The sequence below is a fragment of the Corvus hawaiiensis genome, chromosome 6 (assembly GCF_020740725.1).
Source record: "Corvus hawaiiensis isolate bCorHaw1 chromosome 6, bCorHaw1.pri.cur, whole genome shotgun sequence".
Classification (NCBI taxonomy): Eukaryota; Metazoa; Chordata; class Aves; order Passeriformes; family Corvidae; genus Corvus; species Corvus hawaiiensis.
In genome coordinates this window covers 23513288-23540642 of record NC_063218.1, presented here as the reverse complement: position 1 = coordinate 23540642, position 27355 = coordinate 23513288, and the positions used below count along the sequence as shown (strand labels likewise).

The window sequence follows — 27355 nt, the reverse complement described above, 5'->3', positions numbered from 1 at the left end:
CCCGGCGGGGCCCGGGGGTCGGGGCAGCGGCGGAGGCGGCGGGGCTGAGCCTGCAGCCCGCGCCCGGCCCCTACGGCCGGGCCCCGCGGGCACCCCGGCAGCCCGGTCGCCCTGCACGGTGGGTGTGGGCGCGGGCGGGGGACGCGCCGGGCGGGCCGGGATTGCGGCAGGGGGCGGGCGGCGGCGCGGGGCTCCGCGGGGGTGGCGGACAGCGGCGACGGGGGCTGGGGTGGGGAGCGCCCGGAGGAGCATCCCGGCATCCCGCGGCAGCGGGCAGGGTGCCGCTCTCCGGGCGGTCGGGCGCATCGCAGAGATGCGGGGAGACCCTGCACGGGGGGCGGGTACAGCCGCATGGGCGGCTCAGAGCAGGGCTGCTACCCCCGCACCCGGCGACGCGCGGGGGCTGGGGCTGCCTCTGGGGGTGCCTGGCTCTGGGCTGCTGCCGCACTGAGGAGCTGCGGGGCGGCGGGGGGCCCCCGCTTTCGGGCGCTCGCTGCCTCCGCTTCACCTGCCGGCCGGGTGCGCAGGTGAGGGGCGCGGGCTCCCTGCGGCTGCCGGCCCGTGCCGGGCAGGCTGGTTGTCGCCAGCCCTGTCTCCAGCCCGGGAGGCCCGGGGAAGGAAAGGGGCCCTGGAGGTGCCCCCACCGCGCGGTCCCAAGTCCGCTTTAGCAGTCAGGCATGGAGTTGAATGGAAGTTGCATTCTTTTGCACGCTCTGCTCCAGGAGGCACTTTTTTTTTTTTTCCATGGAAGGGAAATAGGTTTGAGAGCAAATTGGGGGAAAGGGAGAAATACCAGGGGAGTAAGAGCCACATTATGTTTCCATTTTCCTTTAATGAAGGCCGTGTGGAGGTGTATTTGAAAACACAGGGTCTCCTATGCCTTCAAGGAGGGTGAGAACACTGTGCTGGCTGGTTCCAGGGCCATATGCAGCGTATGGTGGCCAATGAAACAGGGCCTGGCTCGTTCTCTTGCTTGTCTTGGCAGCCTGCTCCATGGCTTGCATTACCAGCCCTGGAACACAACCACTGCCAAACTGTGTGTGTGTGTGTGTGTGCGTGTTTGGACTCCGAGAGCTCAGCAGAAGCAAATGCTTCTGCAGCTCAGACCAGCATTTTTTAGCTCGTTTGGAGAAAACTTGCATAAAAAACTCTGTCTGGAGGCTCTTGACAGAGTCTGCCCTGGAAATTTGTTGGTAAAAGCTTGTGTGAGGGCATGTGGTAATGCCAGTCTTTGGAGTTTGGATTCTTAGTATGAGTCCTAGTGATTTAAAAATGCAAAAACCTGCCCATCTAGGGGATAAGTGTGTGGGTGCAGGAGCTGCCATCCATCCCATTCCTAGGTCATCCAGCGATTGGTTGCCCCTGGTCTCTGGAGTCTGGGGGATCTGCTGAGTTTGTGTGCAGGTTATTGCCTCTGCTTCCTTGTTGAGACACCTATGGATGCTTTTCCTGCATCTTCACAGTTGAGTATTTCCCTCCTTACAGGATGCAAAGGTCTCTGTGCTACATTCCTTGCCAAGGAAGAGTAAATACTCCCCCACACCTCTTGCCGCCTCCTGCTTGTGTCCAACTGCTCAAGCAGCATTGAGCATCCGCTCTGTGGTCTCCTTCTCTGTGCTAGTGTTTGCTACTTCAGCTGCATTGCCTGGGCCAGGTACTTGGCAGCATGCAATGTCATGAGTGTGAAGCTGTAAGAGGCCCTTTTCACTGCAGTGGCTGTTTGTAATGGGCCTGGCCCCAAGAGCAAGGGAGGCAGAGCCATGGTGAGGCATGGACCCCTTGCCAGCATGCGTGTCTCCTGCAGTGCCAGTGCAGCAAGGAGGGGGCACTGCAAACCTGATGCCATCTGTCTTTGGCTGCATTTCTCTGCTTGGACTGTCCAGAGTATCCATCCAAACATTGCAGGCTATTTTAACATGCAGACAGGGAGCTGAAGGCACATAGGCCTCTCAGCTGAGCAGTGCTGTTGCAAACTAGCCAGAGCTGGTCTTTATAAGGATTAGAGGTCTTTGTGGATGACCCTGGTATTCAGGGCATAATTTTGAGGAGTTTGTAGGGGGGGTGGGGGCTCTCATCTCTGAGGCCATCCTTGGCCCCTGAGGGCAGAGCTTTGTACTGGAGCAGGATTGCCTTCTTGAAGAAGATTCTAGCCCGGACCACATGTGGTTATGGAAGGTCCTGGGTAATTTCAACAAGTCAGTTGTTAGGCTGCAGCTCAGACACTGAGGTTTTCTCAGACTAGGATATTCCTTCCTTCTCAAATCCCTTTGAGCTGCTCCAGGTACAAATAGGATAGCTTTTACCTTCCTGCTCTGTACTGCCGTCCAGTGGGTGGTGCAGCCTCAAATACTTAATTGCAATCTTAATAATACTGTGATAATTAATGGCATTTTTTTACAGTTATTGCAATTAGCTCTTGCAATAGGGGAGCCTTGCTGTGGTAGGTGCTGTACAAACCCCTGCTGTCACAGGTTGCTTGCAAGTTAATCGCTGCATTCCAGTGGTGGGAGCAGTTAAACTAGACTTTTTTGCTGCCTTGTGCAGGTATGGAGGAAAATGCTCAGGGAGGAAGGACTGTGAGCTGACTGCCTTGCTAATGGCAAATGGGGATTATTTCTAAAGCTGAGGACTGGAGAACCACTATCCCCCCTCCTCATAAAAGGGATAAGAAGTCAAAGCATTAGGCAGGTGTGGAGGCCTAATGGTGGGACTCATTTGGATAAGGGGCTGCAAAATGGCATTTCTGCCAAGGAGATGCTGTCTGCTCTGGGCTGTCCCGTGTGCACAGTGTAGGAAGCTTTGAGCTTTGCTGGTGGAGAAGAGGAGGGAGGGCAGCAGGGCTCTCCGCATTCCTGTTTTTAGAAAGCTTTTCATAGCCTTCTGTCTGTGAATGACTCGGATGTTCCTTCTGCCAGCTAGATGTGCAGGACTGAGCCAGAATGTTCCCACTTGTGAAATAGGTTTAGATTCCATCTCCTGAGGAACAGTTCTTCATAGCTCCTTCCTCTGTTCAGCATTGTGGCCCCCTACTCACTCTGTGTACAGGCGGTGGGAGGTTACATGTATGGGTGTTCACAAACCCTGCAACTCTTCTCCCACCACATGGGGTTGCCTGTGGGAGGAAAGGAACAGCAAGAATGGCAGCTCGGAGCGTCTGTGGGAAGGGCACAGATGCATCTTTGGACCTGCAAACCTAGGACCTGGTTGTAGGAGCTGTCTCTCCCTCCTGGAATGGAAATGGAGTGTGGAGGTACTATGGTGAGTAGTGAAGTACTACAGTGTCCTGCATTCTGAGGTGGCATGCTCCACCTCAGTGCAGTTGGTAGGCCATGCTGTGACCATGCCTCTAACTGGTCTTTAAACAATGGGGAATTTCTGTGATGCCATAAAACACTAAGTAATGTTAGGTGCTGGGTAAAGAGAGAGCATGCACGTTTTTTATCCCAGTGTGTGTCACTGCAGCTTTTCCATATGCTACAGGTGGTGGGTTCCTTGGCATTAACAGGTTCAGCAACTGAATGAATGAATACACAGTGGCTGTTGTTAAAGTCCATATTTACCAGAGCTACTGTATGGGTATCTGAAAAGACTGGTTACCCCCAAAGGGCTTGTCTGCTGCTGTGTTCTGATGTTTGGCAAATAACTTTGACACTTATCACTACAGTGCTTGGCACTGGCACTGCAAGCTACTGCTTTTAACAGTGTGGAGCAGAAGCAGCTAGACAGAAGATATGACTTGCTGTAAGGTGCTACTCAAAACGAAATACATCTAGAGCAGATAGCAGTTGTGTGGCAATGGGAGAGTATCATGTTTTAGACAGCAGAAAAAAATCTCTAATTTCATGGCAAGGTACTTGTGGCACTGGGAATATGGGGTAGTGTCTTTCTGCCTTCATCATGCTTAATGTGGTGCTCACTGGGGCCTGAACCTTGGAGTGGAAGTGGAAGAAGGTCTGTAGGCTTCAGACCATCAGCACTCTGCAGTCTTCTCAGACAGAAGAGTCCAGATGGAAAAAAACAAATGGCTCAAAGCTTCAGAGAAGGACATAATAGCCAACTGCCCTGTCTTTGTTTAGGAAGTTACATTCTTGGGGCATGAGAAGTTGGGTATGTCAGGAAAGGGTTTTCATATAAATCATCCTTCTGCTCACAGAAGCAACTAGATGGTCAATGTATGACATACAGAGGTAACTTGATAGCCAGGAGCTAAAAAAAAGTTTAAAAATGGCATAGTTGAATCTAAGAACTATAAGCTGGTAGTGCTGCTTCTGATCTCCAAAGCAGAATTATTATTCCCTGTTGGCCAGGAGCAGATGAAAGGCCAGTTGCTGTGACTCGGGTGCTCCAAGACAGTACATACAAATGGCAATATTGTGTTAGGTGCTAACACACTGATAAAGACATCAAAGATTGCTTGCATGGTGGTTTACAGACTTCAGCAGTGCTCTGATGTGTCGCAGCTGACAAGCAATGGCAGGCACCCAGGCTGAGCCTGGTGAGAGAATACCAGGCAAGCATGGCCTTTATTCTGCAGGCAGCATGGAGAAGGGCTGGGAGGACACAGTATGCCTTCGTGTGGTGCTTAACATGGGCAAAAGAGAAACATGCTGGTAGGTACAGAGTGTCAGAATCTGCTGGCTGGCTATATTAGATGCTAGACTGGCTCTCTGAGCATCAGAAGCATATTTGGATCAACCATTACAGATGTCAGCACACGTAAAATAGCTTATGTTGTAAGAAACTGTGATTGATTGTATTATAGACAGGAAAATTGAAAATAAGGCTGTAAATAGCCCTCACTCTCACCAAGGAAGCTGACACCAGAGATAAGGCAGTAATGGCAATTTAAATTGAAGTGTGACTGTCAGAGCCTGCTTTGGGATGTCATGGTCATCTCTGCAGGATGATGCTCTTGATGCAACAGCAGCAGCTGCATTTGGTTTATAAAGAAACAAACAGTGCCTCTGGATAAGTGAGGATGCATAGGATGGTGAATACAAACTGAGGCAGTGTGTGTGCAGGGAATTGAATGTATGATTTCAACACAGGTAGGCATTCCTGTGCCAGTTTTAGTCTGTGGGTAAGAATAGCAGTGAAGAGGTGGCAGGGGGGGGTGTGAATACAGGCTAGCAGCTGGAGTACAAACCCCCAGGGATACCGGGTTATATGAATTATGCCTACGCACGTTAGATTTATGCTGTAACTGCTGTGCAAACAGCAGCTTCTTAAAAAAAACAAACCCAAAACCAAACAAAGAGTCCCCTGAAAAAGCAGCAACCAAATCAGTATGGGAACAGAAAAAAACTCAACCCATTAAAAAAAAGCCGAAGAACATGAAGATTAGAACTGCAGGAGAAAGAATAGAAGGGTATGTGGGGACAGTGCCATGGAGGAAGCTGAGCAACTGTATGGGACAGAAACAACTTAGTAAAGCTTCTTCCCCCTGGATTGTGGGTTCCAGAAGATAACAGACTCTGGCAATAGGAGAAAAATTAAGAGTAATGGGTGCTGTCTTTAAGAAATATTAAATCAACCAGTGTCACAGACTGCTGACCCTAAGGACATAACTGGGGAACAAAGCACAGAAACAGTTGAAACTGGTGAGAAAGATGCAGCAAAACCAAGGTGAGCAAAGAAAGCTGTACTGTTGTCAGCTTTTTGGGGATGAGACTGCTGATAAAGTAACTGAGTTGACTGAAGCCACAGGAAGAATAGTGCCAAAGCAAGGATGCAAAAGTTAATGCAATAGTTAGGAGGGTTTACAGACATTTTGGCAAGAGGTCAAGTCTTATGTTAGAGTATTTTAACCAGAATAAGGGAGTGTAGAAGCAAAGCTTAGGAAATACAAACTGAATTTTGACCCATGAAATCACATGTTGACCTGATTTTTGCTGCAAAGATAGTTGTTGAAGAGAGCATTGAATGGCATAAGCTACTCATCATTGAACTGAAGTTGTAAGAAAGCCTTCTCTGTCTCCTCATTCACTCTGGAGCATCTTGATATCATGGCAAAAAGGGATGAATAGCATTGGTGTAGAAGGCAGAGTTATGGTGAATGTAAACTCAAGAAGCTGGTGTCATGCTGATCCAATGGTCATATGCAAGACTGTGCATTCTCTTTCCTCACTGTGCTGCTGTTGGCTTCGTTATGTGAAAAAGCATCACTGATACAATGCATACAAAGGAATTGTGTGGTTCAAATGTAGGACACCAGAAAACTAGGTTTTACTGAGGACACGACATTTCCAAGCTCATGTAAGGAGATGTTGAAAGACCACCTGGCATTGAGGGAAAAAGGCTGTGTTATTAATCAGTTTTGAAAAGAAAAAAGTCTAATAAGAATCCCAACTAAAGCACTGTGTTAGAAAGTGAAGGAATACAGAGGTGAGTTGGTTCACGTGCCTTAGAAATAGCAAATGCTGCAAGGGAATATCCAGAAAGGAATTAAGAATTGGCAAGGCACCAGCTGTATTCACCCCATCCAGCAAGATGTGGCTGTTGAAAAGGTGCAACTTAAAGGTTAAACTCAGATCCTGAACTTTAAATTTCTGCCCTACCATGTGAACATGGTACAAATATGCTGGAGCTATAGGTAGGCATGTCCATGTCTGCCAGGGCAACGGCCTTGGGAAGAAGACCAAAGTATTAAAAAGAATTCCATGCTCTGGCTTTTTTTACATGATCAAAGTACAACTTCTTACTTCTGGCACTCACCAGAAAAGAATGGGAAAATATGTGGGACTTGGGATGAAAAGAAAGTTGTCCTTACATTAGGAAGAAGCATAGGAGTGGAAGAGACTTGGAGTTTGTTCAAGTTTAAGTCCCTCCATCAGCAGGAGTGACAGTGCCTGGGGCTGAGGGCCCTCAAGAACTGGGGAGATGATCTGTCACTGCACCCCTGCTCTGCAGAGAGGGATGGCACCTCTCCTCATTCCTTTTTATTTCCATGGTTATAGCCCTGCTGGGAATGGTGTTATGTTCCTCTCCAAGGTCTAACTCAGCTTGACTCTTGGCAGTTCTCAATGTGCTCCTGAGCTTTCTGACCCCTAAGCAAGATCCCACTTGTAGAAGACACTTTTCCCCCTTTCCACCTAGGTCTCAGCTCATCTTAATGTCCAGGTTTATGGTTTTCCAGAAGGCTTCTGGCACTTTGGTTTTATCAGCTTAAGATTTAGCTTACACTGATGCAGGTGTGATGTGGGCTTTGGCAGTGCAGTCCCTGGATCCAGGATAAATCTTTAGAGCACATTGGATACTTCACTCTGACCTGTGTTGTGTGCTACACTGGTATGGAGGCTATTTCAAGGCATATTAAGCTACCAGATCAGAGACACAGATGGAAAAGATGTGCCAAAGAAAAGTGTTTTCTCAAATCTTTATCCACTTCTCCTCAGGGACCTGCCCCCGCCTCAGGAGTGCATGGGGGAGGGTGCTGAGTGGTCAGGTTGTCCCACAGTCTGAAGAATGGATTTCTCATTGCTCCTTATTTCATAAATTGCAGTGACCCTACATTCAGTCTGCCTGAGGACCTGGACTGTCTAGTGTGGGTACTGTCAGCTGCGTGTCATGATGAAAGACAATTAAGCACAACTTTGCCAGCCAGGCAAGGGAGGGGATTGTTTTGCTTTGCTCCACACTGGTGCGGCCTCACCTTGAATACTGTGAGCAGTTTTGGGCACCACAATTAAAAAAAGACATTAAGCCATTAAAGACCATCCAAAGGAGGGCCACATAAATGGTGAAGGGCCTGGAGGGGAAAACTGCATGAGGAGTGGCTGAGGTCACTTGGTTTGTTCATCCTAGAGAAGAGGAGACTGAGGGGAGACCTCACTGCAGTCTACAACTACCTCAGGAGAGGCAGGTACCGATCTCTTTGCTCTTGTGACCAATGACAGGACTCAAGGAAATGGCATGAAGCTGAGTCAGGGGAGGTTTAGGTTGGATATCTGTGGGATTGCTGGTGAGGGGTGTGCAGCAGCTGGCCCAGGCTGTGCTGCTGTTGGCAGGTGTCTTCCCCAGTGCCACAGCATGTCACCTTGGTGGCAGCATCAGGGAAATGGCCAGCTCTGCAGTGTGTACAGCTATCCCAAAATGGTAGACTGAATTTAACTCCACACAGCTCTGTCTTATGGCAGAGGGTCCTGGGAAGAACCTCTAGAATCGCTGCCCCTTTGCTGTGTCACCTCATTGACCCAGTGTTTTCCTGCTGGAGAGGGACAAGCTCTGAGAAAGGTGGTAGGGATTTAGCCACACTCCCTAAATAACTTGTGTCTTCCTGTCTGGAGTGCAGCCTAAGGGTGTGATGGTGCTTATTTCTGGAGGGGTGAAGCACCTTAGCCATGTGTAGGCCTGAAAGGAAGGGGGAGGGAGGTAGTGTGCAGCTTCAGAGCCTGGCTGCACTGGGCATCTCTGGACACCGTACAAGATGTTGGTGCAGATTCTGGTACAAGATGTCAGTACAAGATTCCACTGCAGGTGTGGAATTACAGTTGTTTAGTTTAGAGATCGCTGTGGAAGAATGAACGCTTTGCATCAGTTTAGGTCCTTGCAATCTCAAGGAGTTGACCTGTAGTCTTTTCTGAGGTCAAGTATCGTTACCAAGTATTTTCTCTTTATTTTCTGTCACCAAATGGGCAGGAGTCCATTTCATCAGGTAGTAGCACTTCTCTTGAAAAGTTACTTGTCTGTCTTTCCTGTCTTCTCCTTTTCAGGCTTTAATGACCTTATGCAGATCACCTCCCCCCAGCTTCCTCTCCCCACAGCAGTGCTCCCAGCACTGCTCAGCACCGGCTTTCTCTTCCCTTTCTGGTCTCCTAAAGGATGACTGGAGCAGAGGGCTTGATTCCTGCTTGCCACCTCTTTATGTTTTCTCTCTTGCTGCATTTGCTTTCCCTGATCTGTCTCAAGTCTTCTTGGTCACAGCTGAGCAAACCCTGCCAGGGGACATCCCATGCTGACACCTGCACCTCTTTATTGGCAGATTAGACTGTATGACAGCTCACTGCAGCTTGCAGGCACTCTCTGCTGCAAATCATTCTATCTGTCACAGCAATACAGCTTGCACAGCACTTGTGCTGGAAGCTTGTGGAGCTCTGCCCTTGACTAGCCTGTATGCTTGTTTTTCCTTCCCTTCTGCTGCTTATCGCTGGTTCCTTCACATTAACAAATGTATTAAATAATCTCTTGGGTAAAGAGATGTGCCACTGCCAAGAAATCCTTGACTTCTCTGTTTGTTGTAATTAACCCTGTTCAGCCTTCTCCCACTGACTCCACCTGAGCAGGGTGGCTGGACCAGGCAATCTGCAGAGGTCCCTCCCAGCCTCAACTGTTCTGTGACTGTCTGATCCAGCAGTTCTATCTCCCATGCAGCTTTACTCAAGTTTTCAGCCTGGTACTGACATAGATTTGTCACCCTGGAATGGCAAGTGCTGAGCAGCTGTGGCAGCTGGCTTGGCTGTGCGCGTGTGGGTCGGCACAGCCCAACTGCCTGGGCCAAAAGTCTGGTATTGCCTGTTGCTTGGTCTCAGCAGATGAGGGTGGATGCTTTGGAAAGAGCAGGGCAAGTGTATGTTATCTGTCATTTAATGCTCCTCCTTGCTCTGACACTTGGTGCTATGAGAGCCTCCATGAGTCCCCAGCTGTTTGTTGAATCCTGCATTGTGACTGGCTCTTGTGGTTGCAGGAAGCTGCACACTGAGATTTTGGGTCCACTCCTTTAGCCTATTTCTTTCTCTTGACATTGCCGGTCCTTATCCCTGCTGTGTTGGTGCCTCCTGCACAGGGGCAGAATGGGGTGGATGCCTGGAGGCTCCTACAGTGTACTGGGACTTCTCTGGCTGGGCAGAGCAAGGCGAGCAGCGCATGCACACTGGGACATGTGGTTGAGTTGAAGAAGAGGGGCAAATGGCTGCTGTGTGGACAGAAGTTGACTCTGCATGTTGTAAATAGGTACATTACAGGTAATTGTGAGTGTCCCAGGCCAGTTACACAGCAGGGATGTACTTGCATTGCAGCCAACAACCATCTGCTCCCATGGCTTTTGCACTGATGTAACAGCTCCAGCTCTATGGAATTCCAGTTTTAGGTTTAATTTTATTATCTCTTTGCTGCTTGTTCTTCATATTTACTGATAACTCCCTTTCTCCTCCCTATAAATGACTTGCTGACGTTTGCCCTGATCCTATTCTCACTTTTTTTCCTTTCCTGATAGAAGATGACTTTTGAACCTTGCACCATTTCCCTTCCCCTCCAGCCTTTGTTTCCTCATGTCTGTGCTGGGAGATGTTTGTACAGTGGCAGGTTTTGTTCTTGCAGTTTTATCTGTGGTCTTTGTGTGCTGTGTCCCAGCCCTGACCATTTGTTTTGAGCATGCCCAGAACAAATCCAGCCTAGGGCATATTATGGTCCTCTTTGTGCCACTTTCTTCTTCTATGAATAATCCACACATTAATTAATCAAAACTCAGTTAGGAGCAAACCTTGATCTGCTGTACTCCAGAGAAAGGTGTCCACTGGATCACATCACTGTCATTGCAGCCAGCTCCTGTTCTTCTGGTGCTTTGCCTCTCAGGTCTCCTCCCTTCCTGATCTACACCTCTGTAGCCTATTCTTCCTAGCAGGATTCATATATTTTGGTTTCTATCATACAGATTCTACTTATTCTCTGCCTTTGTCCTTCCTGGGGGAGAATGTCTGCCTTCCTTGATTCGAACCCCTGTAGGTGATGGGACTGTAGCATGAGTTTGGCTTGTGCTGTGTCATGAGGCCCTATAGCTGGGTTGTAATGGGATGTCTGTCTCCCCCTGCAGCCTACGAAGCGGTGTCCCCTGCTATGATGCCAGGGCAGATCCCCGACCCGTCGCTGACGGCTGGTGCGCTGCCTGGGCTTGGCCCCTTGACAGGTCTGCCTGGCACGGCCCTGACCGCCGAGGAGCTGAAGTGCGCCGACATCCGCAACATCGGGGCCATGATCTCGCCACTCCACTTCTTGGAGGTGAAGCTTGGGAAGAGACCTCAGCCTGTCAAAAGTGAGGTGAGTATTGGGGACTGCTGGCTGCAGGTGGCCCTGTAGGGCTGTTGTCTGCACTTGCCTGGGTTTCCCTCCTGCCCATGCTTGGCTGTCGTACGAGGGTGGCCAGCAGTGTGTTTTATAAGCTCCCTGTTTGGTGTTGTGCATGCACGTTGGCAGCCGCTCCACTAGCAGCCTCTTCCCCCTGCCTGACTTTCTGTCCCTGGCTGGCAGTGGTAGCCTCAGTGTCCCAGACCTGACTGGTCCATTGCAGCCATTGGCAGCCAGCTGAGCTCAAGCCCTGCCTATGGAATGGAGTCTGATGCAGCCAACATGTCCCTAGGTTGGGGCACACACCCTGAGTAGAAGTCACACAGCCTGTCACCCGTGTCAACAAACCCTTGGTGCTTCTGGCATTGGTAGTGTCTCTCCAGCAGAATGAGGTGTGTGGACAAGTGGTGTGGAGCAGTGACTCAGCCTGTGCTGGGAGCTGCCCCTGCCCCATTGCTTGGGGTGTGCCCTGGCTTCACCTCGAGTTTCCTGGGATGGGGAAGCTGGGTAGTTTCTACTTGGTACCACAGGCTGCCATGTCAGGAGCAGGCTGAAGGGACTAGGGAGATGCTTGGACAGTGTTTCCCTTGTATGGCTGTCCCATGTGTTGGTTGTCCAGTCTTTGACTGGCTGTACTGGTGGTGAGTGTTTACACCTCCTACTGCCTGCAGATGGTGCTGGGAACCCACCATTTCAGAGGTCCCACGTTGGTGAGGGTAGTGGCTGCTGTTAGAAGGTCCAATAAACAGCCTTCTGAACAGAGCATTTGCTCCTGCATGAGGTTACCTTGGATGCCTTATGAGGATGGAGTGATGTGTGTTCTCTGGAAGCATGAGCAAGGAGGTGCTAGATGATGTGAAAAGCTGCCTGTGATGAGCTGTGAGCTGAAGGGGGTAAAATAGCAGTTCCAGAGAGCAACCTGCTCTCCAAATGGTGCTGGCACTTGATTTAGCCCAATTCTTTTGGCAGAAGCTCTGCAGCAGCCAGGTCCAGAGCATCCCTGTTCTTTCCCCCCAGCCGCTTGAGGTGGACTCCTGCAGGTAGAACTGGTATGATGTAGTCCATTTGATCACCTTGCACAGGAGCTCTGTGCCCAAGAGAGTGTCCAGTCAGCTTGTGCAGCCTGGAGGTCACCTGGGAAGGACTGGGCAGCTCTGCAATGGCAGGAGCTGAGGCTAGGATAGTGTGGGAGGCCATCGTAAGGCCCTGGGGGATGCTAATTGCTTTGGTCCCTCTATGGGCAAAGCAGTCACGGATTTGCAGCTGAAGCCAAATTCTTTTCCAAGCTCTTGGGCTGGGTATTATGCAGCAAATGGGCTGCAGTGCCTGCCTTGCTTCATGGGTTGGGGAGGAAAGAGGGTGACTCTGTGGCTATGCTGTCTTCCCGGGCACAGCTCCTTTCCTGGGGCATCTCGAACACCTCTGAGCTGGCCCTGCAACAGCTGCTTTTGCTTTTTGTGGGCATGGGTATGTGATGTCACTGGCATCTGTATAACAGGGACTGGGCAGTTCTGCCTCACAGCAGGTACTGGAATTGCTGAGTGTCCTCTGAGCCAGCTGTTGAGGCACCATGTGCAGGAAAGATAAGATAAAACCCACTGGCAGCCCCTGCACAGCTACCTTCCATGCAGCTGGTTCCTCCCCTGCATGGCCTGTGAAGCTGAGGAGTTGAAGACAGCAAATGGAGCTGCCCTTGGCAAGGCTTTGCAGCAAAGGCCTGAGGGAGCTGAAGCAGTAGCTGCTTATCCCATGAGTAGCCAAGAAGCTGCCCACGCATGGTTTTGCAATGCAGCCTGCAGCTGCTTTCCTCTTGCAGGGAGCTGGAGCCCAGGAATGCTGGGTGCCAGCGTGCCACTCTGTGTGGCTGCTTCATGAGCCTGGGAAAGGCAGCTCTCTCTGCTCTGCTGGGGGCACCAGCATCTCCTGGCATTGGGGTGTTTGTGCCTGGGGGCACACACAAAACCCACCCAGTGGGTGTTGGGTGCTGGATTCTCTTCAGGTTGATGGACAGCCCCACTGGGCAAGCTGTTCTCCTCTTGGACAGGTGTGGACAGGTGCTGCTGGGCTCCTCCACCACTGAATCCCACCTGGGGTGCTTCCTCTGGGACTGAGCCCTGCCCCTCAGGCAGATGATCGTCTCATTCTCTGAGGCTGCTGACTGAAGCAGTTCAGGAGGCATCCCCAGACCTTCTACGCACAGGGATCCCCTGGAGATCAGCTGCTGAGACATGCTATTGGGTGATACCTCATCACTGTCCCTTGTGCCTCTGAATAACATCCTAACCCTCAGCACCAGAGCCATGTCACCTTTTTGAACTGAAATCAAGCAGAAGCAGATGGGGAAAACCTGCTTTCTTGAAGAAGAGAACTTCTCTACCCTGAGAATTTGTGGATTCCCCATACCTGGAAGTGTTCAAGACCAGTCTGGATGGGGCTTTCAGCAACTGCTCTACTGGAAGGTGTACCTGCCTCTGGCATGGGGGTTGGAACTAGGTGATCTAGGTCTCTTCCAACCCAAACGTTTCTATATTTCTATGAAACTACAAGAGCTGTGGTCAAAAAGCAGAGCCAAGAATTCAAGCTGCTTCTATCTGTGCTGAGCCACCTTCCTGGAGCATCTGTACTCCACCTAAAGGACACAGGCCTCTGCTGGGCCCTCAGTGGGGTGGAGGCAGGGTCAGAAACAGGTCACTTATTCTGTAATTCTGGTTGAATGGACCAACATGGCATGGAAATGTCAGGTAGTTCCCAGGGCTGGTGCAGTTGCTGGTTGCTCTTCCAGTTCCTGTTACACCCAAGATGTACTTTTGAAGCCAAGTTTGGGGGTGTTTTTTGAGCTTTGGAGCTGTGAGCATGTTACCTCTCTGCACCCTCCTAGTAATCCTTGAACTAAAATGCCAAGAAGCTGTCTTAGGAGTGGATGGGTGGTTGCTAAATGTGCAGAGCGGAATTGCATCTACCCTGATGTCCACCTCCTCTTAATTTCTGTCAGGAAGCTTTGTAAGAGCTGGCAGCAGAATGTAGAGTTAGAGCCCTCCAGATTACTTCTGCTAACCTGTCACATCTAAGTTGTGTGGATGCAGTGTGAGCTGTCCATTTCTGACTGGATGTGGGGGTATCAGTGCAGTTCTGATCCTAGTTCTCCCAAGTGTGGTACATTGGTGCCCCATGATACTGCCTTGGCAAAGTAATGGTGGCAGCCTGGCTTTATGGAAGTCTGTGCATAGCTTGTGCTGGCTTTGCTTAATATTTTATCCCCAGCTAAAATAGCAGCTTTGGTGTAATGCTTGGAAAATAAGGTAGAGAAGATGCAAAACCATTAGTGTTATAAAGCTCAGACACTGCCTTCTACAGCATGCTATGTGCTGTGTACTGGACATGCAGCTTGCTTAAGCTATCCCTTCACCCTACCTTTGCTGAGTCCATGTTCTGTCCAGTCCTTGTGCATCACATTGGGATGTTTTGGTTAGTGGGTTTTGGACTTGGTGACTGTTAGCAGTGTGCATGGTTTAGGTTAGATGATGGCACCTGCAGCCTTCATTCCCATCGGGCACTACTGGTGCGCCTGCATGTGGGGCGATCTTGTGGCCATCAGGTATCAGTCAATAGGAATGAGGCAGTTCAGTCTGACACCTCAAATTTCAGAGACCCAGGCAAAATGTGGATGAAGGCACTGGGCACCTTTTCTTCTCTATCCATATTACAAAGTATAACCTGATTTCACAGGGCTTTCCAACCCTCAGATTTTTCTTGAAGGAGCTAGTTTGGGTTCTTGGATGTAGGCATGCCATAGGCCATTAATACAGGCTTTGTAGCATATGTCCATAAATACTTGGATTATGGGTTTCTAACCCATAGGGCCTATTGGCCTGGCCTGTGTGGTCTGAGTCAAAGAGCACAGAGAACTGAGTCATGGCAAACAGTGCAGGTACTGCTGTATCCTGCTTCCTTACAGGGGATGCAGGACCTGTCCCCATCTTACTGTGGTGGCCCTGTGACTCAGTGCTGAAGCTGCAGCAGACAGGTATTGGAATGGGGTGGGCCCAGCTGGGGTATCTTCTGTGTTTTTCTGACTCTTGTCCTTGGCTGTGTGTGATGCTTTCAATGTCTGTGCTCACAGAGCTGAGCCTGTAGATGTCTGTGTGACAAACTGCCAATGTTTCTGGGAGGGGGCTCAATTCTCCATCTCTGCCCTCTCTCAGGGAGGGAGCAGCCCTGTGAAGGCTTGTCTGTCCCCTACCAGCCATGTCCTCAGCTGGGGGTACAGGTCTCTCTCTCTGTGTTCCCACAAAGTGGAGTTAGAGGCTGTAGCAGCAGCACACCTGGTTCCAGTGAGGATTAAGTCATGTTGCTGGTGGCCCATGACTGGGTGACTGCCACATTGCCCTGCCACATGCTCACCCCTACCTCCTGCCCCCACTCACACCTGCTGGCTCTGATCTGGGTTTCTTTGTCTCGTTGTAGCTGGATGAGGAAGAAGAGAGGAGGAAAAGGCGCCGGGAGAAAAACAAAGTAGCAGCAGCACGATGTCGTAACAAGAAGAAGGAGAGGACAGAGTTCCTGCAGCGGGTGGGTGCCCAATCTGTCCCAGGGCACAGCAGGGACTTCCCTAGAATGGTACTCCAGTTGCAGGCAACATTGCCTCCTGAACTGCCCCTCTGTGTCCCCTTGCTCCAGTGCCCATATCTGGGAAAATACAGCCCCCCCTTTTCATGAGGCTGTGAAGGTGGTGGCCATGTACATGCCCAGGCAGAGCTTACCCATCGTACCAGGGCTGGAGAGGGCTGGAGGAGGGCTCTGGGCTTGCGGTGAGAGAGGAATGATAATGGCTCTGCCTCAGTGCTGGAGCAGGAGCACCCATATAAGTGTGGCACAGGACAGGGGCTGCCAGTGTGCTGGCCCCTTGACCTAAGTCCTAAAGATTTTCCCACTCAGAGGCCTGATGCTCACTCACCTGTGACCCCAAGGCCGAGAAACTGTCACAGCCGTTTTTCTGCAAACAGTGGAGAGACATGGGCAGATGACACAGCATGAGACAGAGAGTCATTTCACAAGGGCAGCTCCTTACAGATGGTGCAGGTGAAAACGTAAACATGGGTTTGTTCCCAAGCACCTTACCAGACCACAGAAAGCAGCCAGGCAGAGGTTTTGCTGGGGTACAGCAGACACCTGCCCCAGGTGGTGACTGTTATTTCCCTGTGATGGCACTAAGTAGCACAAGGCAGCAGGGCTGGGGATGAACAGTCTGGAGGGATGTGGTGTCTTGTCAGGTCTTCAGTCTGCTCCCCTGCTGCAGGGGCTGAGGGACAGCACTGGGCAGAAGTGGCCTGTTGGCCAAATTGTTTCTTGTATCTTGTCCTGCTAGATAAAGTCACATGAGGTTGTGTTCCTGTCCTGCTAGGAGTCTGAGCGTCTAGAGCTCATGAATGCTGAGCTGAAGGCCCAGATAGAAGAGCTGAAACAGGAGAGGCAGCAGCTCATCCTGATGCTGAACCGGCACCGTCCCACCTGCATCGTGCGGACAGACAGCATCAAGACGCCCGAGAGCGAAGCCAACCCACTGCTGGAGCAGCTAGAGAAGAAGTGAAGGTGGCACTGGGCCAGGAGGAGGAGACAGTCGTGCAGGGTCTTCCAGGGTCTCTAATGTATGTACTGTATGAAGAATTGTGCACCCAGGCCTGGTGCAGCCTGGACCCAGTGGGCTTCCTTGGGAACTGTGGACCAAACATGGGAACAGAGAAGATCAGGAACCCGCCAACCATGTACTCTGAGGCTGAACCTGGGAGCAGGGCTGGTGGTGCCAGTGAGGGCAGCCTCCCTGTGATACCTCATCACAGCCCTTCAGCCTGCTCTCAGCTCTGGGACCCACGATGGCACAGCATGTCCTGCAAGGACTACGCAGCCCGTGGGTAGTGGGGCTGCAAGCTGAGGAGCGGCAGCTATGCAGTGCCCACCAGCACCCTGCCCAGAGGCTGCTGCCGCTCCTGGCGCACGCTCCGGAGGGAAACCCAAACCCAAGACCCACAAACACTTGATGCAGCCCCATCTGGTGGGCAGGCCTGTCGGGGCTCGGTGGCGCAGGCGCCCCCCACAAGCACACTCAGTATAATGTTTACAGCCCAGCTGTCCGTGCCGGCCGTGCTTTTGAATGCACATTTTTACACTTTTTTAAAGTATTTTTTACAAATTTTTTATACAGTGATCTCTATATGGATTTATATAATCACTAGATGTGATCCCATAGAAATGTATGTTATAATGGTCTGTTTGTTACAAACACATACGCCACAGTTATCTCCATTGTGTTACTTGTCTGGTAGCATCCAGCCCCTTTCCTGGCATGCTGGGAAGGGGGTCCAAGCTGCTCTCTGCAGTGGTGTTGCTACCCTCTCCATCCATGTATGTCCTTCATAATATTCAGTTCTGTATCTCTCAGTAAATGTTACCTTTGCGTATGCTGTCCTCCTGTAGCTCTGTTTGGGTCAGCACTGTGGCAGCATCTGCCAGGGCTGAACAGGCCAGGTGCGTTCCTGGCTGAGTGGGACAGTGGAGCGGATCCCAGAGCTGGTTTTGGTGGTTGTGCTAGCAGCTGTGGGCTGGGAGAAGTCACCCTAGAAAAGCTGGGAACCTTGGAGGCAGCTCTGACTGTTGTCAAGCAAGAAGTAGCTCAATGCTGCACAAAAGAGGATAGGCAGGCATGGCTTGCCAGTTGGAAAGGCAGAGGGAGACCATCTCATCCTTAACTGGTCCTTCTTGTTTCAGTCCCAAATACAGCAGTTTGAAATCATTTCAGCTATGAGAAAAAGACAGGGGAGCTATCATGATGTCCTTGTGCTGGTGATCCTTTTGTGTGCCTTTGTGCTTCCTTCTGCCCAGGCTGTGGAGTTCGTGGCTCAGATCTGACCTATTCCTCAGCTGCTGTCAGGAGCCAATCTTCATTCTTTGAAAAATGTGATACCTCTGCCTTTCATCCAACTGCTGAGAGGATGCAGAGCACGTGCTGGGCCTCCTTATCTCATCTCATCTCTTTCTTTCCCTCTGCAAAGTGTACATGGTAATAAATTTCCTCTTTGGTGGTCAGTGGGAGCTCCCTGTGGATACCAGATGATCCAGGCATCTTATCTACAGACATCTTGTGCTTTTTTCTCACCTGGAGAGCCTGTGTGCTCATCTCCATTCAGGAGGCCTCTTGCTCACCTGCTACACGCCTTCCAGCAGCACTGGCAGTGCTGTGGATGCAGGCAATGGCCTTTCTCTGGTGAATAGCCACATTGCAGTAAACATTTCTGTTAGGAAAACAGCTGGCTTGGAAGACAAATAAAAGGTGCCCTTTGAAACCAAATGTGCTAGAAGCAGCTAGCAAAGGCAGCAGCAGAAGAGTGATGTATCTACATCAGTTTAATGCTCAGCTATTCCAGCCAAGGCTTGGGCAGGAGCTGAATCCTAGCAGTGCCCAGGGGCTGGAATGAGACTATCTTCAATGTCCTTCCTAACCCAAACCATTCCCTGATTCTATCTGCTGTATTCCAGTCAGTACCAAGGCATTTGACACTCAAACTTTAGGGCATTTTTTTCAGGTGACTTGGTTGGGCTGTGACACAATGAAGTTAAAGCAGAGGATTTGGGCCTCTTCCCCTTTAAGCCACAGCCTCTGAGTGTTGAATGGAAAACGTTCAATCTCTGTGCAGCGAGCTATACTGCAAAGCCCTCCTGGTTTCTGTAGGAGACAGGCTCTTTGATGTTCTTGACTCTGGTACCATCTGTCCTCTTAAAGCCCAGCCCCCACCTTCTCAGAATTAAAAATTTGCAATGAAACAAGTGCTCCACTGGACAGACTTGTAAATTACAGTGACATCTCCTGGGCATGGGCAGGAGCAGAGGGCAGATGCCAGGCACAGCCTGTGTTACCGCATGCTGGAACATGCTCCTAAACCTGAAAACCAGTGGTTGTACCTGTGGCAGTGTCCTTGCACTTGGGTCCACTTCATGCACGGACTGGTAATGTGGATTTGTTTGGAAAAGTCAATCAACAGGTCTCAAAGGCCAGGAAGCCACCTCCTGGCCATCCCACACCACTCCATCCTGGGTTAGGTGCACTGTAGACCACTGCTGGACCAGAGCTGAAGGGAACTCGTACTTCTGGGACAGGGCTCGGTGCCGGTAGTGCCGGAGCCGATAGCCTAGCAGTTGTGGGGCAGCTGCCAGCCCCATGTCTCCAGTCCAGCCAGATGTTGGGCTGCATCCCTCATCCTGGTGGGCGCACACAGATGCACACATGGATCCCTCCCGTGGATGGCTGTAGCTGGTTGTAGAGCCGCGTTTGCAGGCCCTGGGCGCAGGAGCCCTGAGGACGGCAGTCGCTGCTGGCACACAGCTCTAGTCCGGCTCACTGGCTGCTCCAGCCTGAGGTTCTCCCGTGCTCACCCAAACCCGCACACGAGGTGTCTGGAGCCGGGCGCAGGAGCCCGTCGGCGGGCGGGATGCGGCAGTGCGCGGGCACCGGGCTGCGGAGGCCGGTTCCTCTCGCTCTGCCCCCCGTGCCGGCCGCTCTCGCGGCCTCGCTCCTCGCACCGCCCGCAGCCGCCGCCGCCCCGGCCCCGCCGCTCCCCGGGCGCGGGCAGGGCCGCCGTGCGCTCGGCGGGGCGGGAGGCGGCGGCGGGGCCGGGGCCGCCGGCAGGAGGCGCCGCGGGAGCGGCGGGGCCGGGCCGGGCTGTGCGGCCGGACGGGGCCGGCACCGCTCCCGCTCGGTCACGGCCCGGAGCGCCGGCTTGGGAGCACTGACCGAGCACTGACCGCCCCCGGCCCGGCGGGCAGCTCTCAGAGCGGGTCCGAGCGGGCAGGGGTGTGGAGCACCTCTCCTATGAGGAAAGGCAGGGAGAGCTGGGGCTGTTCAGTCGGGAGAAGAGGAGGCTCTGGGGGCACCTCAGAGCACCTTTCCAGTACCTAAAGGTCTATGAGTAAGCTGGAGAGGGACATTTTACCAGGGATTGTGGTGATAGGACAAGGAGCAAGAGTTTTAAACTGAAAGAGGATTTGGATTGTATATAAGAACTTTTTAAAATGAGGAGGGTGAGGCACTAGAACAGGTTGTCCAGGGAAGTGATGAATGCCCCATCCCTGGAAGTCTTCATGGCTGGGTTGGACAGGGCTCTGAACAACCTGGTCTAGTGGAAGGAGTCCCAGGTGCTTGAAACTAGATGACCTTTAACGAGCTCATTCAATTCAAACCTTTCTGTCATTCTATGGTTCATGGTGCCATCCTATGGTGTCAGATAGTTCTTGTTAAACATGTGAGCCCACTTGGCAACACTGGTGCTTCCCAGCCATTTCACCTGCAGGCCTCTCTGCTTCTGAGATACCTGAGGTGGCTCAACAACCAGGACCACCAGCAGGAATTTCCAGGGTGCCAGCAACCTCCTCCAGGACATGCCCATCTTCTGTTTTGTGAGATCCACATTCAGGTCATAACTCTCGTGCTCCTTCTCACACTCACTAGGTGAGGCCAGAGCTCTCTCCAGAGTAATGTGATCCCATATTTTTCCTGAATGCCAGGCAGGTGAGCCGTGTTACTTTTCCATTGTTCTGATGCTTGCAACAGCTCTCTGGTGTCCTTCACAGACTACCCCAGTTCCCTCTGCAAAGCCACCCTTTCATCTTCACTCCTGAAGTGTCTCAAATCACCAGGCACTGAGGCAGTGCGGGGGTAGTGGGTTGGGAGTCCAGCTACAGTAGTTTGGTGTGAGTGCTCCACACTGCATTTCTGACCCTCTTCTTCTTGCTGGACCCCTGAAAAGTGTCAGGGCCCATGGACAGCAAGAACTTGGTTTCTCCAGAAGCGTTTTGCCAGCTCCTCACCCCTCTCTCCTGCAATCAGCTCATCCTGAAGAGGTTGAGCAGGCCATCATTCTCCCAAAGCTTCATTGTGGCCCTCTTCCTTTCCTCCTCATCCTCTCCCAACCCACTGCCCCCATCCCCTTGTGAGCAAGGTATGTGTGCAGTCCTTGGGATGGGGGCATCCAGCCCCTCCCTCCCCTGGCTTGCAGCTGGTCATGGGCAGAGGATGCTTGGAGGTCATTATTTTGCAGCTTTCACAATATTGTTCTCACTTTGTCTATGGAAAATTGCCTCCTCTGCCCTTCTTGTCAGGGGCTGAGGGCGACTCCATAACACTGCGGTAAGTGGTATTAACTAACCTTTGCTAGTGACCTGTCTCTCTTGTTTCATTTTGAGCCAAGGGCAACAGGTTCATTTGTCTTTGTCCTTATTGGTTCTTCTACTCAACTTGCTGGAAAACAAGCCCCAAAAATCCCCAGCCTTGATATTTACCAAGAGTCACGGAAACTGCTTTGATTACCATGGGTGCCAGACTCTGCTGAGCAGTACTGGCACCATCATGGCCCATGGCTGGGCACAGGACTGGAGCCAGGGAAAACTATGCTGCCAGGATGCTCACAGAGAAATGAGAAAAACCAGCTGCTGCTTCTCTGAGCCTGGAAGCATCACCTGGCTCCCAGTGGCTTTGCACACTTTTTGCTTATTTGTGATCACTGGTTGCTGGCAAGTGAAGCATGGGGGCAGGAGGGTGGGAGGTGGGCACAAGCCGAGGGAATGGATCCATGTGCATCCCATGCTCGCATGGAGGCATCCTGCTCCTGCTGGGCTTGGGAAACTGCTCTGTGGGCAGAGCAGGGTAGGTCACTTGTCCCTGGTTAGGGGCATGAGTCTCCCCCATACCATGTGGCTGGTGGGGTGACCAGGATAATTTCCCAGGGGGGGTGATAGAGGCAGGCAGGACAGCTGCTGTCAGAGGTGTAGTCAGCTCCATGGGCAGGGAGCTTGCTGTCAGCACCTCTGCCACCAACACTTTCCATATGAGGAAAAGATCCTTCCCTACAGCTAGGAGGTCTTGCTGGTCAGGGCCACCAGGAAGGGCTGGCACCCATGACATCATGTCTGGAGTTTGCCTTTTCTCTGCATCTGAATCCCCAGGAGCAGAAGCCTGGGAGCACCTGTCAGCTTGGGCAGACTCCTCCACTGCAACTGAGCTGTAATTCCAGGCACAGCCAGTGCCTGTGATGCTTCCCCAAGCCTCAGTGCCTGTGACAGCCTCAGTGGCTCTGCCCGCACAGGGCTGGGTCTCCTGCCCAGCACAGGCACATTTCAGCTCCTCACCACACACATGAGGAGAAGGTGGTGAAGGAGATGGAGCTGAGGCTGGCAGGGAGACACCAAGCAGCTCACAAAGGCCAGAACCAGGCTTTGCAGCCCATGCATCACCTGGGGCTGAGTTTGGGCTGAAGATGCAGTGTGTGATTGTGGGGTGAGAGAGCTTAACGACCCTGAGCCTTTATCTGTCAGGGTGAGCAAGAAGTTACTCCCAATTAGCTAAAGTGATGGGCTAATTTGGTGGTGAAGGCAGGAGGTGGATCACTGTGGGTAAGACTGACAGCTCTGCATCGCTGTCTAGTTCAAGGGACTCTGCTAGACAAAAAGGCCCTGTGTTAGCAAGGTGATGCACTTTTCCAGCCCTGGCTCCTAGGAGATACCATCATGAAGCTACTTCCAGAAGCCCACATGGGTTTCAGCAAAAGCAGAGTTTGGGTCTGTTTGACAATGAGGTTTCACTGCAGCCTGTCACGTCTCAGATGAGGCTTCAGGAACAGGATCGTTTGCCAGTAACCACCACCTTGTGCTGATGTTATCTAGTTTCTGCAGAATGAACTTGCTGAGTTGTCATCTGTGACACCGTCAGGGGAAGTCCTGACTCCTGACACTGCAGTTCCTGCCTCTGCTTTGCCATGGCCCCAATTCCAGCAGCATCATCTGGGCTGGTTGGATTTGCTGGACACCTGCTTGTGCTGAAATGTCATGAGGTTGTCAGAAAGACCTGGGCAGCAAGGCTGTGCTGTAGGTCTGCAGGCTCCCAAATCCAGTGGAGCCACTAGCAGGCTAACATGTAGTTTCTGGTTGAGGATAAAATGGCTACTGACAGCTCATCTCAGGGTGATGCTGAACACTTGGTGACTAGACAAGCAGCAAGAGGGGGTTTGCACTAGAGCTAACGTGTGGGTATTGGCAGGTGCCTCTCAGTACGTGGGCTACTGACTTCTGTGACAGAGGCAAACTCTGTGGGTGCCAGGCAGAGGCACTGCTTCATTATGCAGGTGTTTGCCAAGTGAGGCATCCCTTTTCTTCTGTGCAGACTTTCCCTGGAGGCAGTGACCTGATTCACTCTCTAGCTCCAGCCAGCAGATAATGGATGAGTGGCTAAGGTAGTCATGTGCTGGTGCATGCTGGCACTGCTCTATGGCTGGGCAGCATGATGGCACCCCATGCAGCCAGTGTAACAGGCTGGCAAAGCTAAACTCACTGGTCCAAACTAACTACCTCAGCTGCAGGTGCAAGGCGTTCTCTGTGTCTGTAAAGTGGATGCAGGCACTGTTCCGCTGTCTGTTAAATACCTGCAGGTCGCTGGATTACGTGCACAAGTTTAGGAGCAAAGCAAGCTGCCAGTGTACCCTGTGTGACATGGAGCCTCATTCAGGCAGGGCTTTGGAGCAGCACATTTCCTCACCTGATAGCAACCGTCTGCTGTGGCTGCAGGGTCCTGCGCTGCTCGGCAGCTGAGTTCGCATGCTGGGGTAGCAGCACCTCAGCATTTCTCCCAGCCATGCTCTGGAGTGTCCCTAAGTGCCAGCTGGCACCTGGGAAGTTTAGATGAGAGTGCCAAAGGGTTCAAGGCTGTGCTCCAAATTCAAGATAGAGCTAGTTGGTGGGTCCCTCTCACTGTGCAGCAGTGGGGAAAGGCTACATGAGGAATGGGATGAAGAAGAGCACATCTATCCTTTATAACTATAATGCCATAGTAGGTGGGAGGAAGCTTCCCTGGGCTGCTGTGTTTGCTTCTGTCTTCCCTGCTGTGAAATCAGGAGACATCCAAAGATGGGTGCTGACCTAAATTAGGACTGCAGGAAAATTTCCCTATGTAGGGACTAAAAGTCCCACCAGTTTAGAGTGGAAACCAGTGAAATGCCACATGATAGAGATGTGCAGAGCAATCCCTGGCTTAGAGATAAGTCTGTTCCTCTGCTCACCCCCTCACAAGATGTTCAAAGAAATGGAAAGACAACTCATTTCACACTGGTAAACTGACACACTTCTCACAGAGCCAGAAAACTGGTTTGTGCAGGTGGACAAGATGCCCTGCTGGCCAACAGCTTCAGAGGGCTCACAAAGAATCAGATATTGATATGAAAAACAGGGATACCCAAAACTGAAGTTAAAAAGTTTGGCTTAAATAAGATGAAAGATGGGATGATTCTTGGACATCTACTTTGGGGTTTGGGTAAAGAATGGTGGCAAGGAGTTTCTTTTTTACCGTCCCTTCTTTGAAACCAATTTTGGCACTATTAGTGACACCAGGAGGACCAAGTCTTCAAGTCAGGGCCTTGCACCATCACTACTGGCATGTCTTAGGGTGTAGCACTTCTCCCTCATCCCACCTCCAAAGCACCATCAGGGATGAGGTGCCATGGGAGGCTGCAGGTCACCTGTGTCCGGGCACTGGTGTTGGCAGCCATGGACAAAGCTGTAGGAAAAGCAGCCATGTCCCAGGAGGCTGATTACAGATCGCCTCTCTCTTGCCAGGGTACCAAAATGCAAGGGTGGAAAGTACAGGATTGATGATCATCTGAAACTGCTCCCTTTCCCTCCCTCCATCTGCTGCTCCCAGCCCCTGGGGAAACCTGTGGGACTTCACAAGCCCTCTGAAATAGCCAGCACTAAGCAAGGCCTCCCTTGGTGTTTGGACGTTGGACCATGGGCCTCCTTCCTTGTGTTTTTCTCAAAAAGGCATTGAAGAGCCCTGGCTGGGGGATGGACCAGGTGTGGGTCACGGGCTCAGCCCTGCTGCTGCCTCCCCCAGCAGCCTGCTCTGGGACTCTGCGTTGTCTCCCAGAGAGCTGGCAGCAGGCAAGAGCTGTGTGTGCCAGGGTGCACTGTCCAGGCTGATGGGGCTTATACCCATTTGTGTGCTTTGATAACTCTGCCAGTATGGCTCTGCCATTCAGTGCTACTTGCACAGGCAGTGCATGTACCTTCTGCACAGCTCCCCAGTCCTCTCCTTCACAGCCACTCTGCCCCATGCTGCCCGTCCTCCCCCACGCTGCCTCCAACGTGCTGGGCTCTGGCACTGCTTATACAAGCACCACACACACCTGGGCACAAGCTCACTGCATGTGAGCCCGTCAGCGCAGCTGCTTGTGCTGAACACCTCCTCCAACCATGCTGCACGAGCTGAAGGTTTGGGAAGCTCTTGTTCCCACCAAGTTGGGTGGAGAGAAGGGAAAACCAGTGCACACAGCCCCGTAATCCAAAAGTGAAGCAGATCCCATTGGGGTGGAAGTACAGTACTAGCATGAGTGTTGTTCACAGCCATCTCCTGCTGAGGTGGGTGTCTCAGAGTCTATCTGCCAGAACATGCCCTAAATAAGCTGTACTCAGTCCTTGGGAGTCTTGAACGTGTTTTGTGGCGATGGGTGGTATTGAAGAACATTTTCCTCAGAATGGAGTCATGAAGCAGCAACGTAATACACTCAAGAGTCACGTATTAATTTAAGAGACAAGTGATGCATTCACCATCCACCCCCATGCCATGGATCATGGTTTCAACCAATGCCCAGTGAACATCAGATCCTCCATCAGGCATTGTTCATCCCCTGGGAGCACAACTTTTGCTGCTTGGTCGTTGCAGTTGGATTCACTGCAGCAGTAGCAGAGGCCCAAGGCTGAGTCCTGCTGCCACCATGGTCAGGCTGAACAGGCGCATGTGCCTCTCCTGCTCTTGTGTGGCCTGGAAATGCACACACTGGAAAGCACGAAGGAAGCTGGGGCCATGGCCCCTTGCCATCACCAGTAAGTCTACCCCGAGTGGATCAGCCCTTCTGGTTAAACGGGTCACTGCCCTTCCTCTTTGGGCCTTCCCCGTCATCACCGAACGAGACTACCTCCGAGATGAGTCAAACCGTCAGACAACATCTGCACCCTCCGCACACCCTGTCCATGCGCTTGGATAGTTCAACTGGTGGGCTCAGCCCAGGCAGCGGAAGCAAAGACACCCTGCTTGACTGGGGGGCGTCTGATAGCTGAACCTTTTCAGTGTCCCAAGCGTGGCTGGGTGATCTGGTCCATTTTTGACCGATCCCAGGAGGTAGACAAAGCCTGTGAAGATAGCAGTGAGAGAAAGTTTGGCCTTGAATGGATGTACTCTACCAGGGTTTGGGATCTGCTGACCTGGAGACTCTTGTGAGTGTACATCTGAGTACTTGCTCATGAGGTGCTAAGTCCTTGCCAGGAACAGATTAGAGGTTGATCAACTAAAGACACAACCAGTTCATCTGTACAGGACAGGGGAAGGAGAATGTGGTTAATCCCTTCAAAATACTCTCATAATCTGTGAACTCTCATAATCTGTGTCTTGAGACTGAAACTCCTGTATGTGCAGGACATCTGACCCTGCCAACCTCCTGTCAACCCTTCAGCTGGGAGCTCTAGCCAGGCTTGCTCTTCTTCTCCAGTGGAGTCAGATGGACCCCATCTACCTGGAGCTCGGTGTCCGTATCTGGAAAGCTAGCACATGTGGCGTTTTCTTTCTACAGTTTTCTTCTTTTAAAATATGGACACAAAAAATGCATTACTAATGACATTCAAAAAAAACCCACAGGAAAGTGGCAAAGCCAAGTACCAAAGACCTAGAAATTGCCAGAAATGGGTTTGCCTGGGCAGCCTAGCTTAGCTGTCTTGTGCATATGATAATTTCCTGCAGTTTGCCCTGGATTGCCACCTCTTCAGCACCCAGGCTGGACCTTGGCTGGAGGGAGCAATAAGTTGGACAGCTAGGCTGCCTCCTTTCTTAGCAGGGCTGGGAAGCTCCTATCAAGTTGGTGAAGCAAGAGACTGCAGAAAGAAAGGACGTTCTCCTGGGTAGACCGCTGATGCCTCCCTGGAGAGCTGGGTCTGTGTCTACCCCTGCCTCGAAGTTACTCTGTGAGTCGGTGAGCCACATAAGCAAGAGCTTTCAAAGGAGCAGCTGCATCTTCCTCATTTCCCAGAGCTGCTTTACAGAAGTGCTAAAGGTTTGCAGATGCAGTCACAGACATCAGGATCTGGGGTTTGGCTAAATTAAGTGCTATATAGTGCCAAAATCACTGAAAAATTTAGATTCTAGTTGGTTCAAAATGTGTATCCAAATGAATGAGTACTTATGACCTAAATTTCTTTTTGTCTCTTATTTTGCACC

The 27355-nt window shown here is 51.5% G+C and overlaps 2 protein-coding genes across 5 annotated transcripts in view; both read left to right on the top strand.

Annotated features, from left to right (window-relative positions):
- The first annotated feature begins 29 nt into the window (after nucleotides 1-29).
- Nucleotides 30-17513, top strand: JDP2 (Jun dimerization protein 2). 2 transcript variants are annotated; one of them, XM_048306989.1, is made up of 4 exons: nucleotides 30-118; nucleotides 10808-11031; nucleotides 15523-15627; nucleotides 16460-17513. In XM_048306989.1, the coding sequence occupies exons 2-4, from the start codon at nucleotides 10831-10833 to the stop codon at nucleotides 16643-16645; spliced, it is 492 nt and encodes a 163-aa protein (XP_048162946.1). In that variant the 5' UTR covers nucleotides 30-118; nucleotides 10808-10830; the 3' UTR covers nucleotides 16646-17513. The 2 variants fall into 2 exon arrangements, with proteins under 2 accessions (XP_048162946.1, XP_048162945.1); XM_048306988.1 differs by lacking the exon at nucleotides 30-118 and having other exon boundaries at nucleotides 7810-11031.
- BATF (basic leucine zipper ATF-like transcription factor) overlaps nucleotides 10946-27355 on the top strand; it is a 31810-nt gene continuing 15400 nt past the window's right edge. Inside the window, exon 1 of one of the 3 annotated variants that reach the window (XM_048306992.1) lies at nucleotides 10946-11031. The gene's annotated coding sequence lies outside the window, so the exon portion shown is untranslated. Of the gene's footprint in view, nucleotides 11032-20193; nucleotides 27192-27355 lie in introns of those variants that run through there. The other 2 variants (XM_048306991.1, XM_048306990.1) reach the window with 2 other exon arrangements.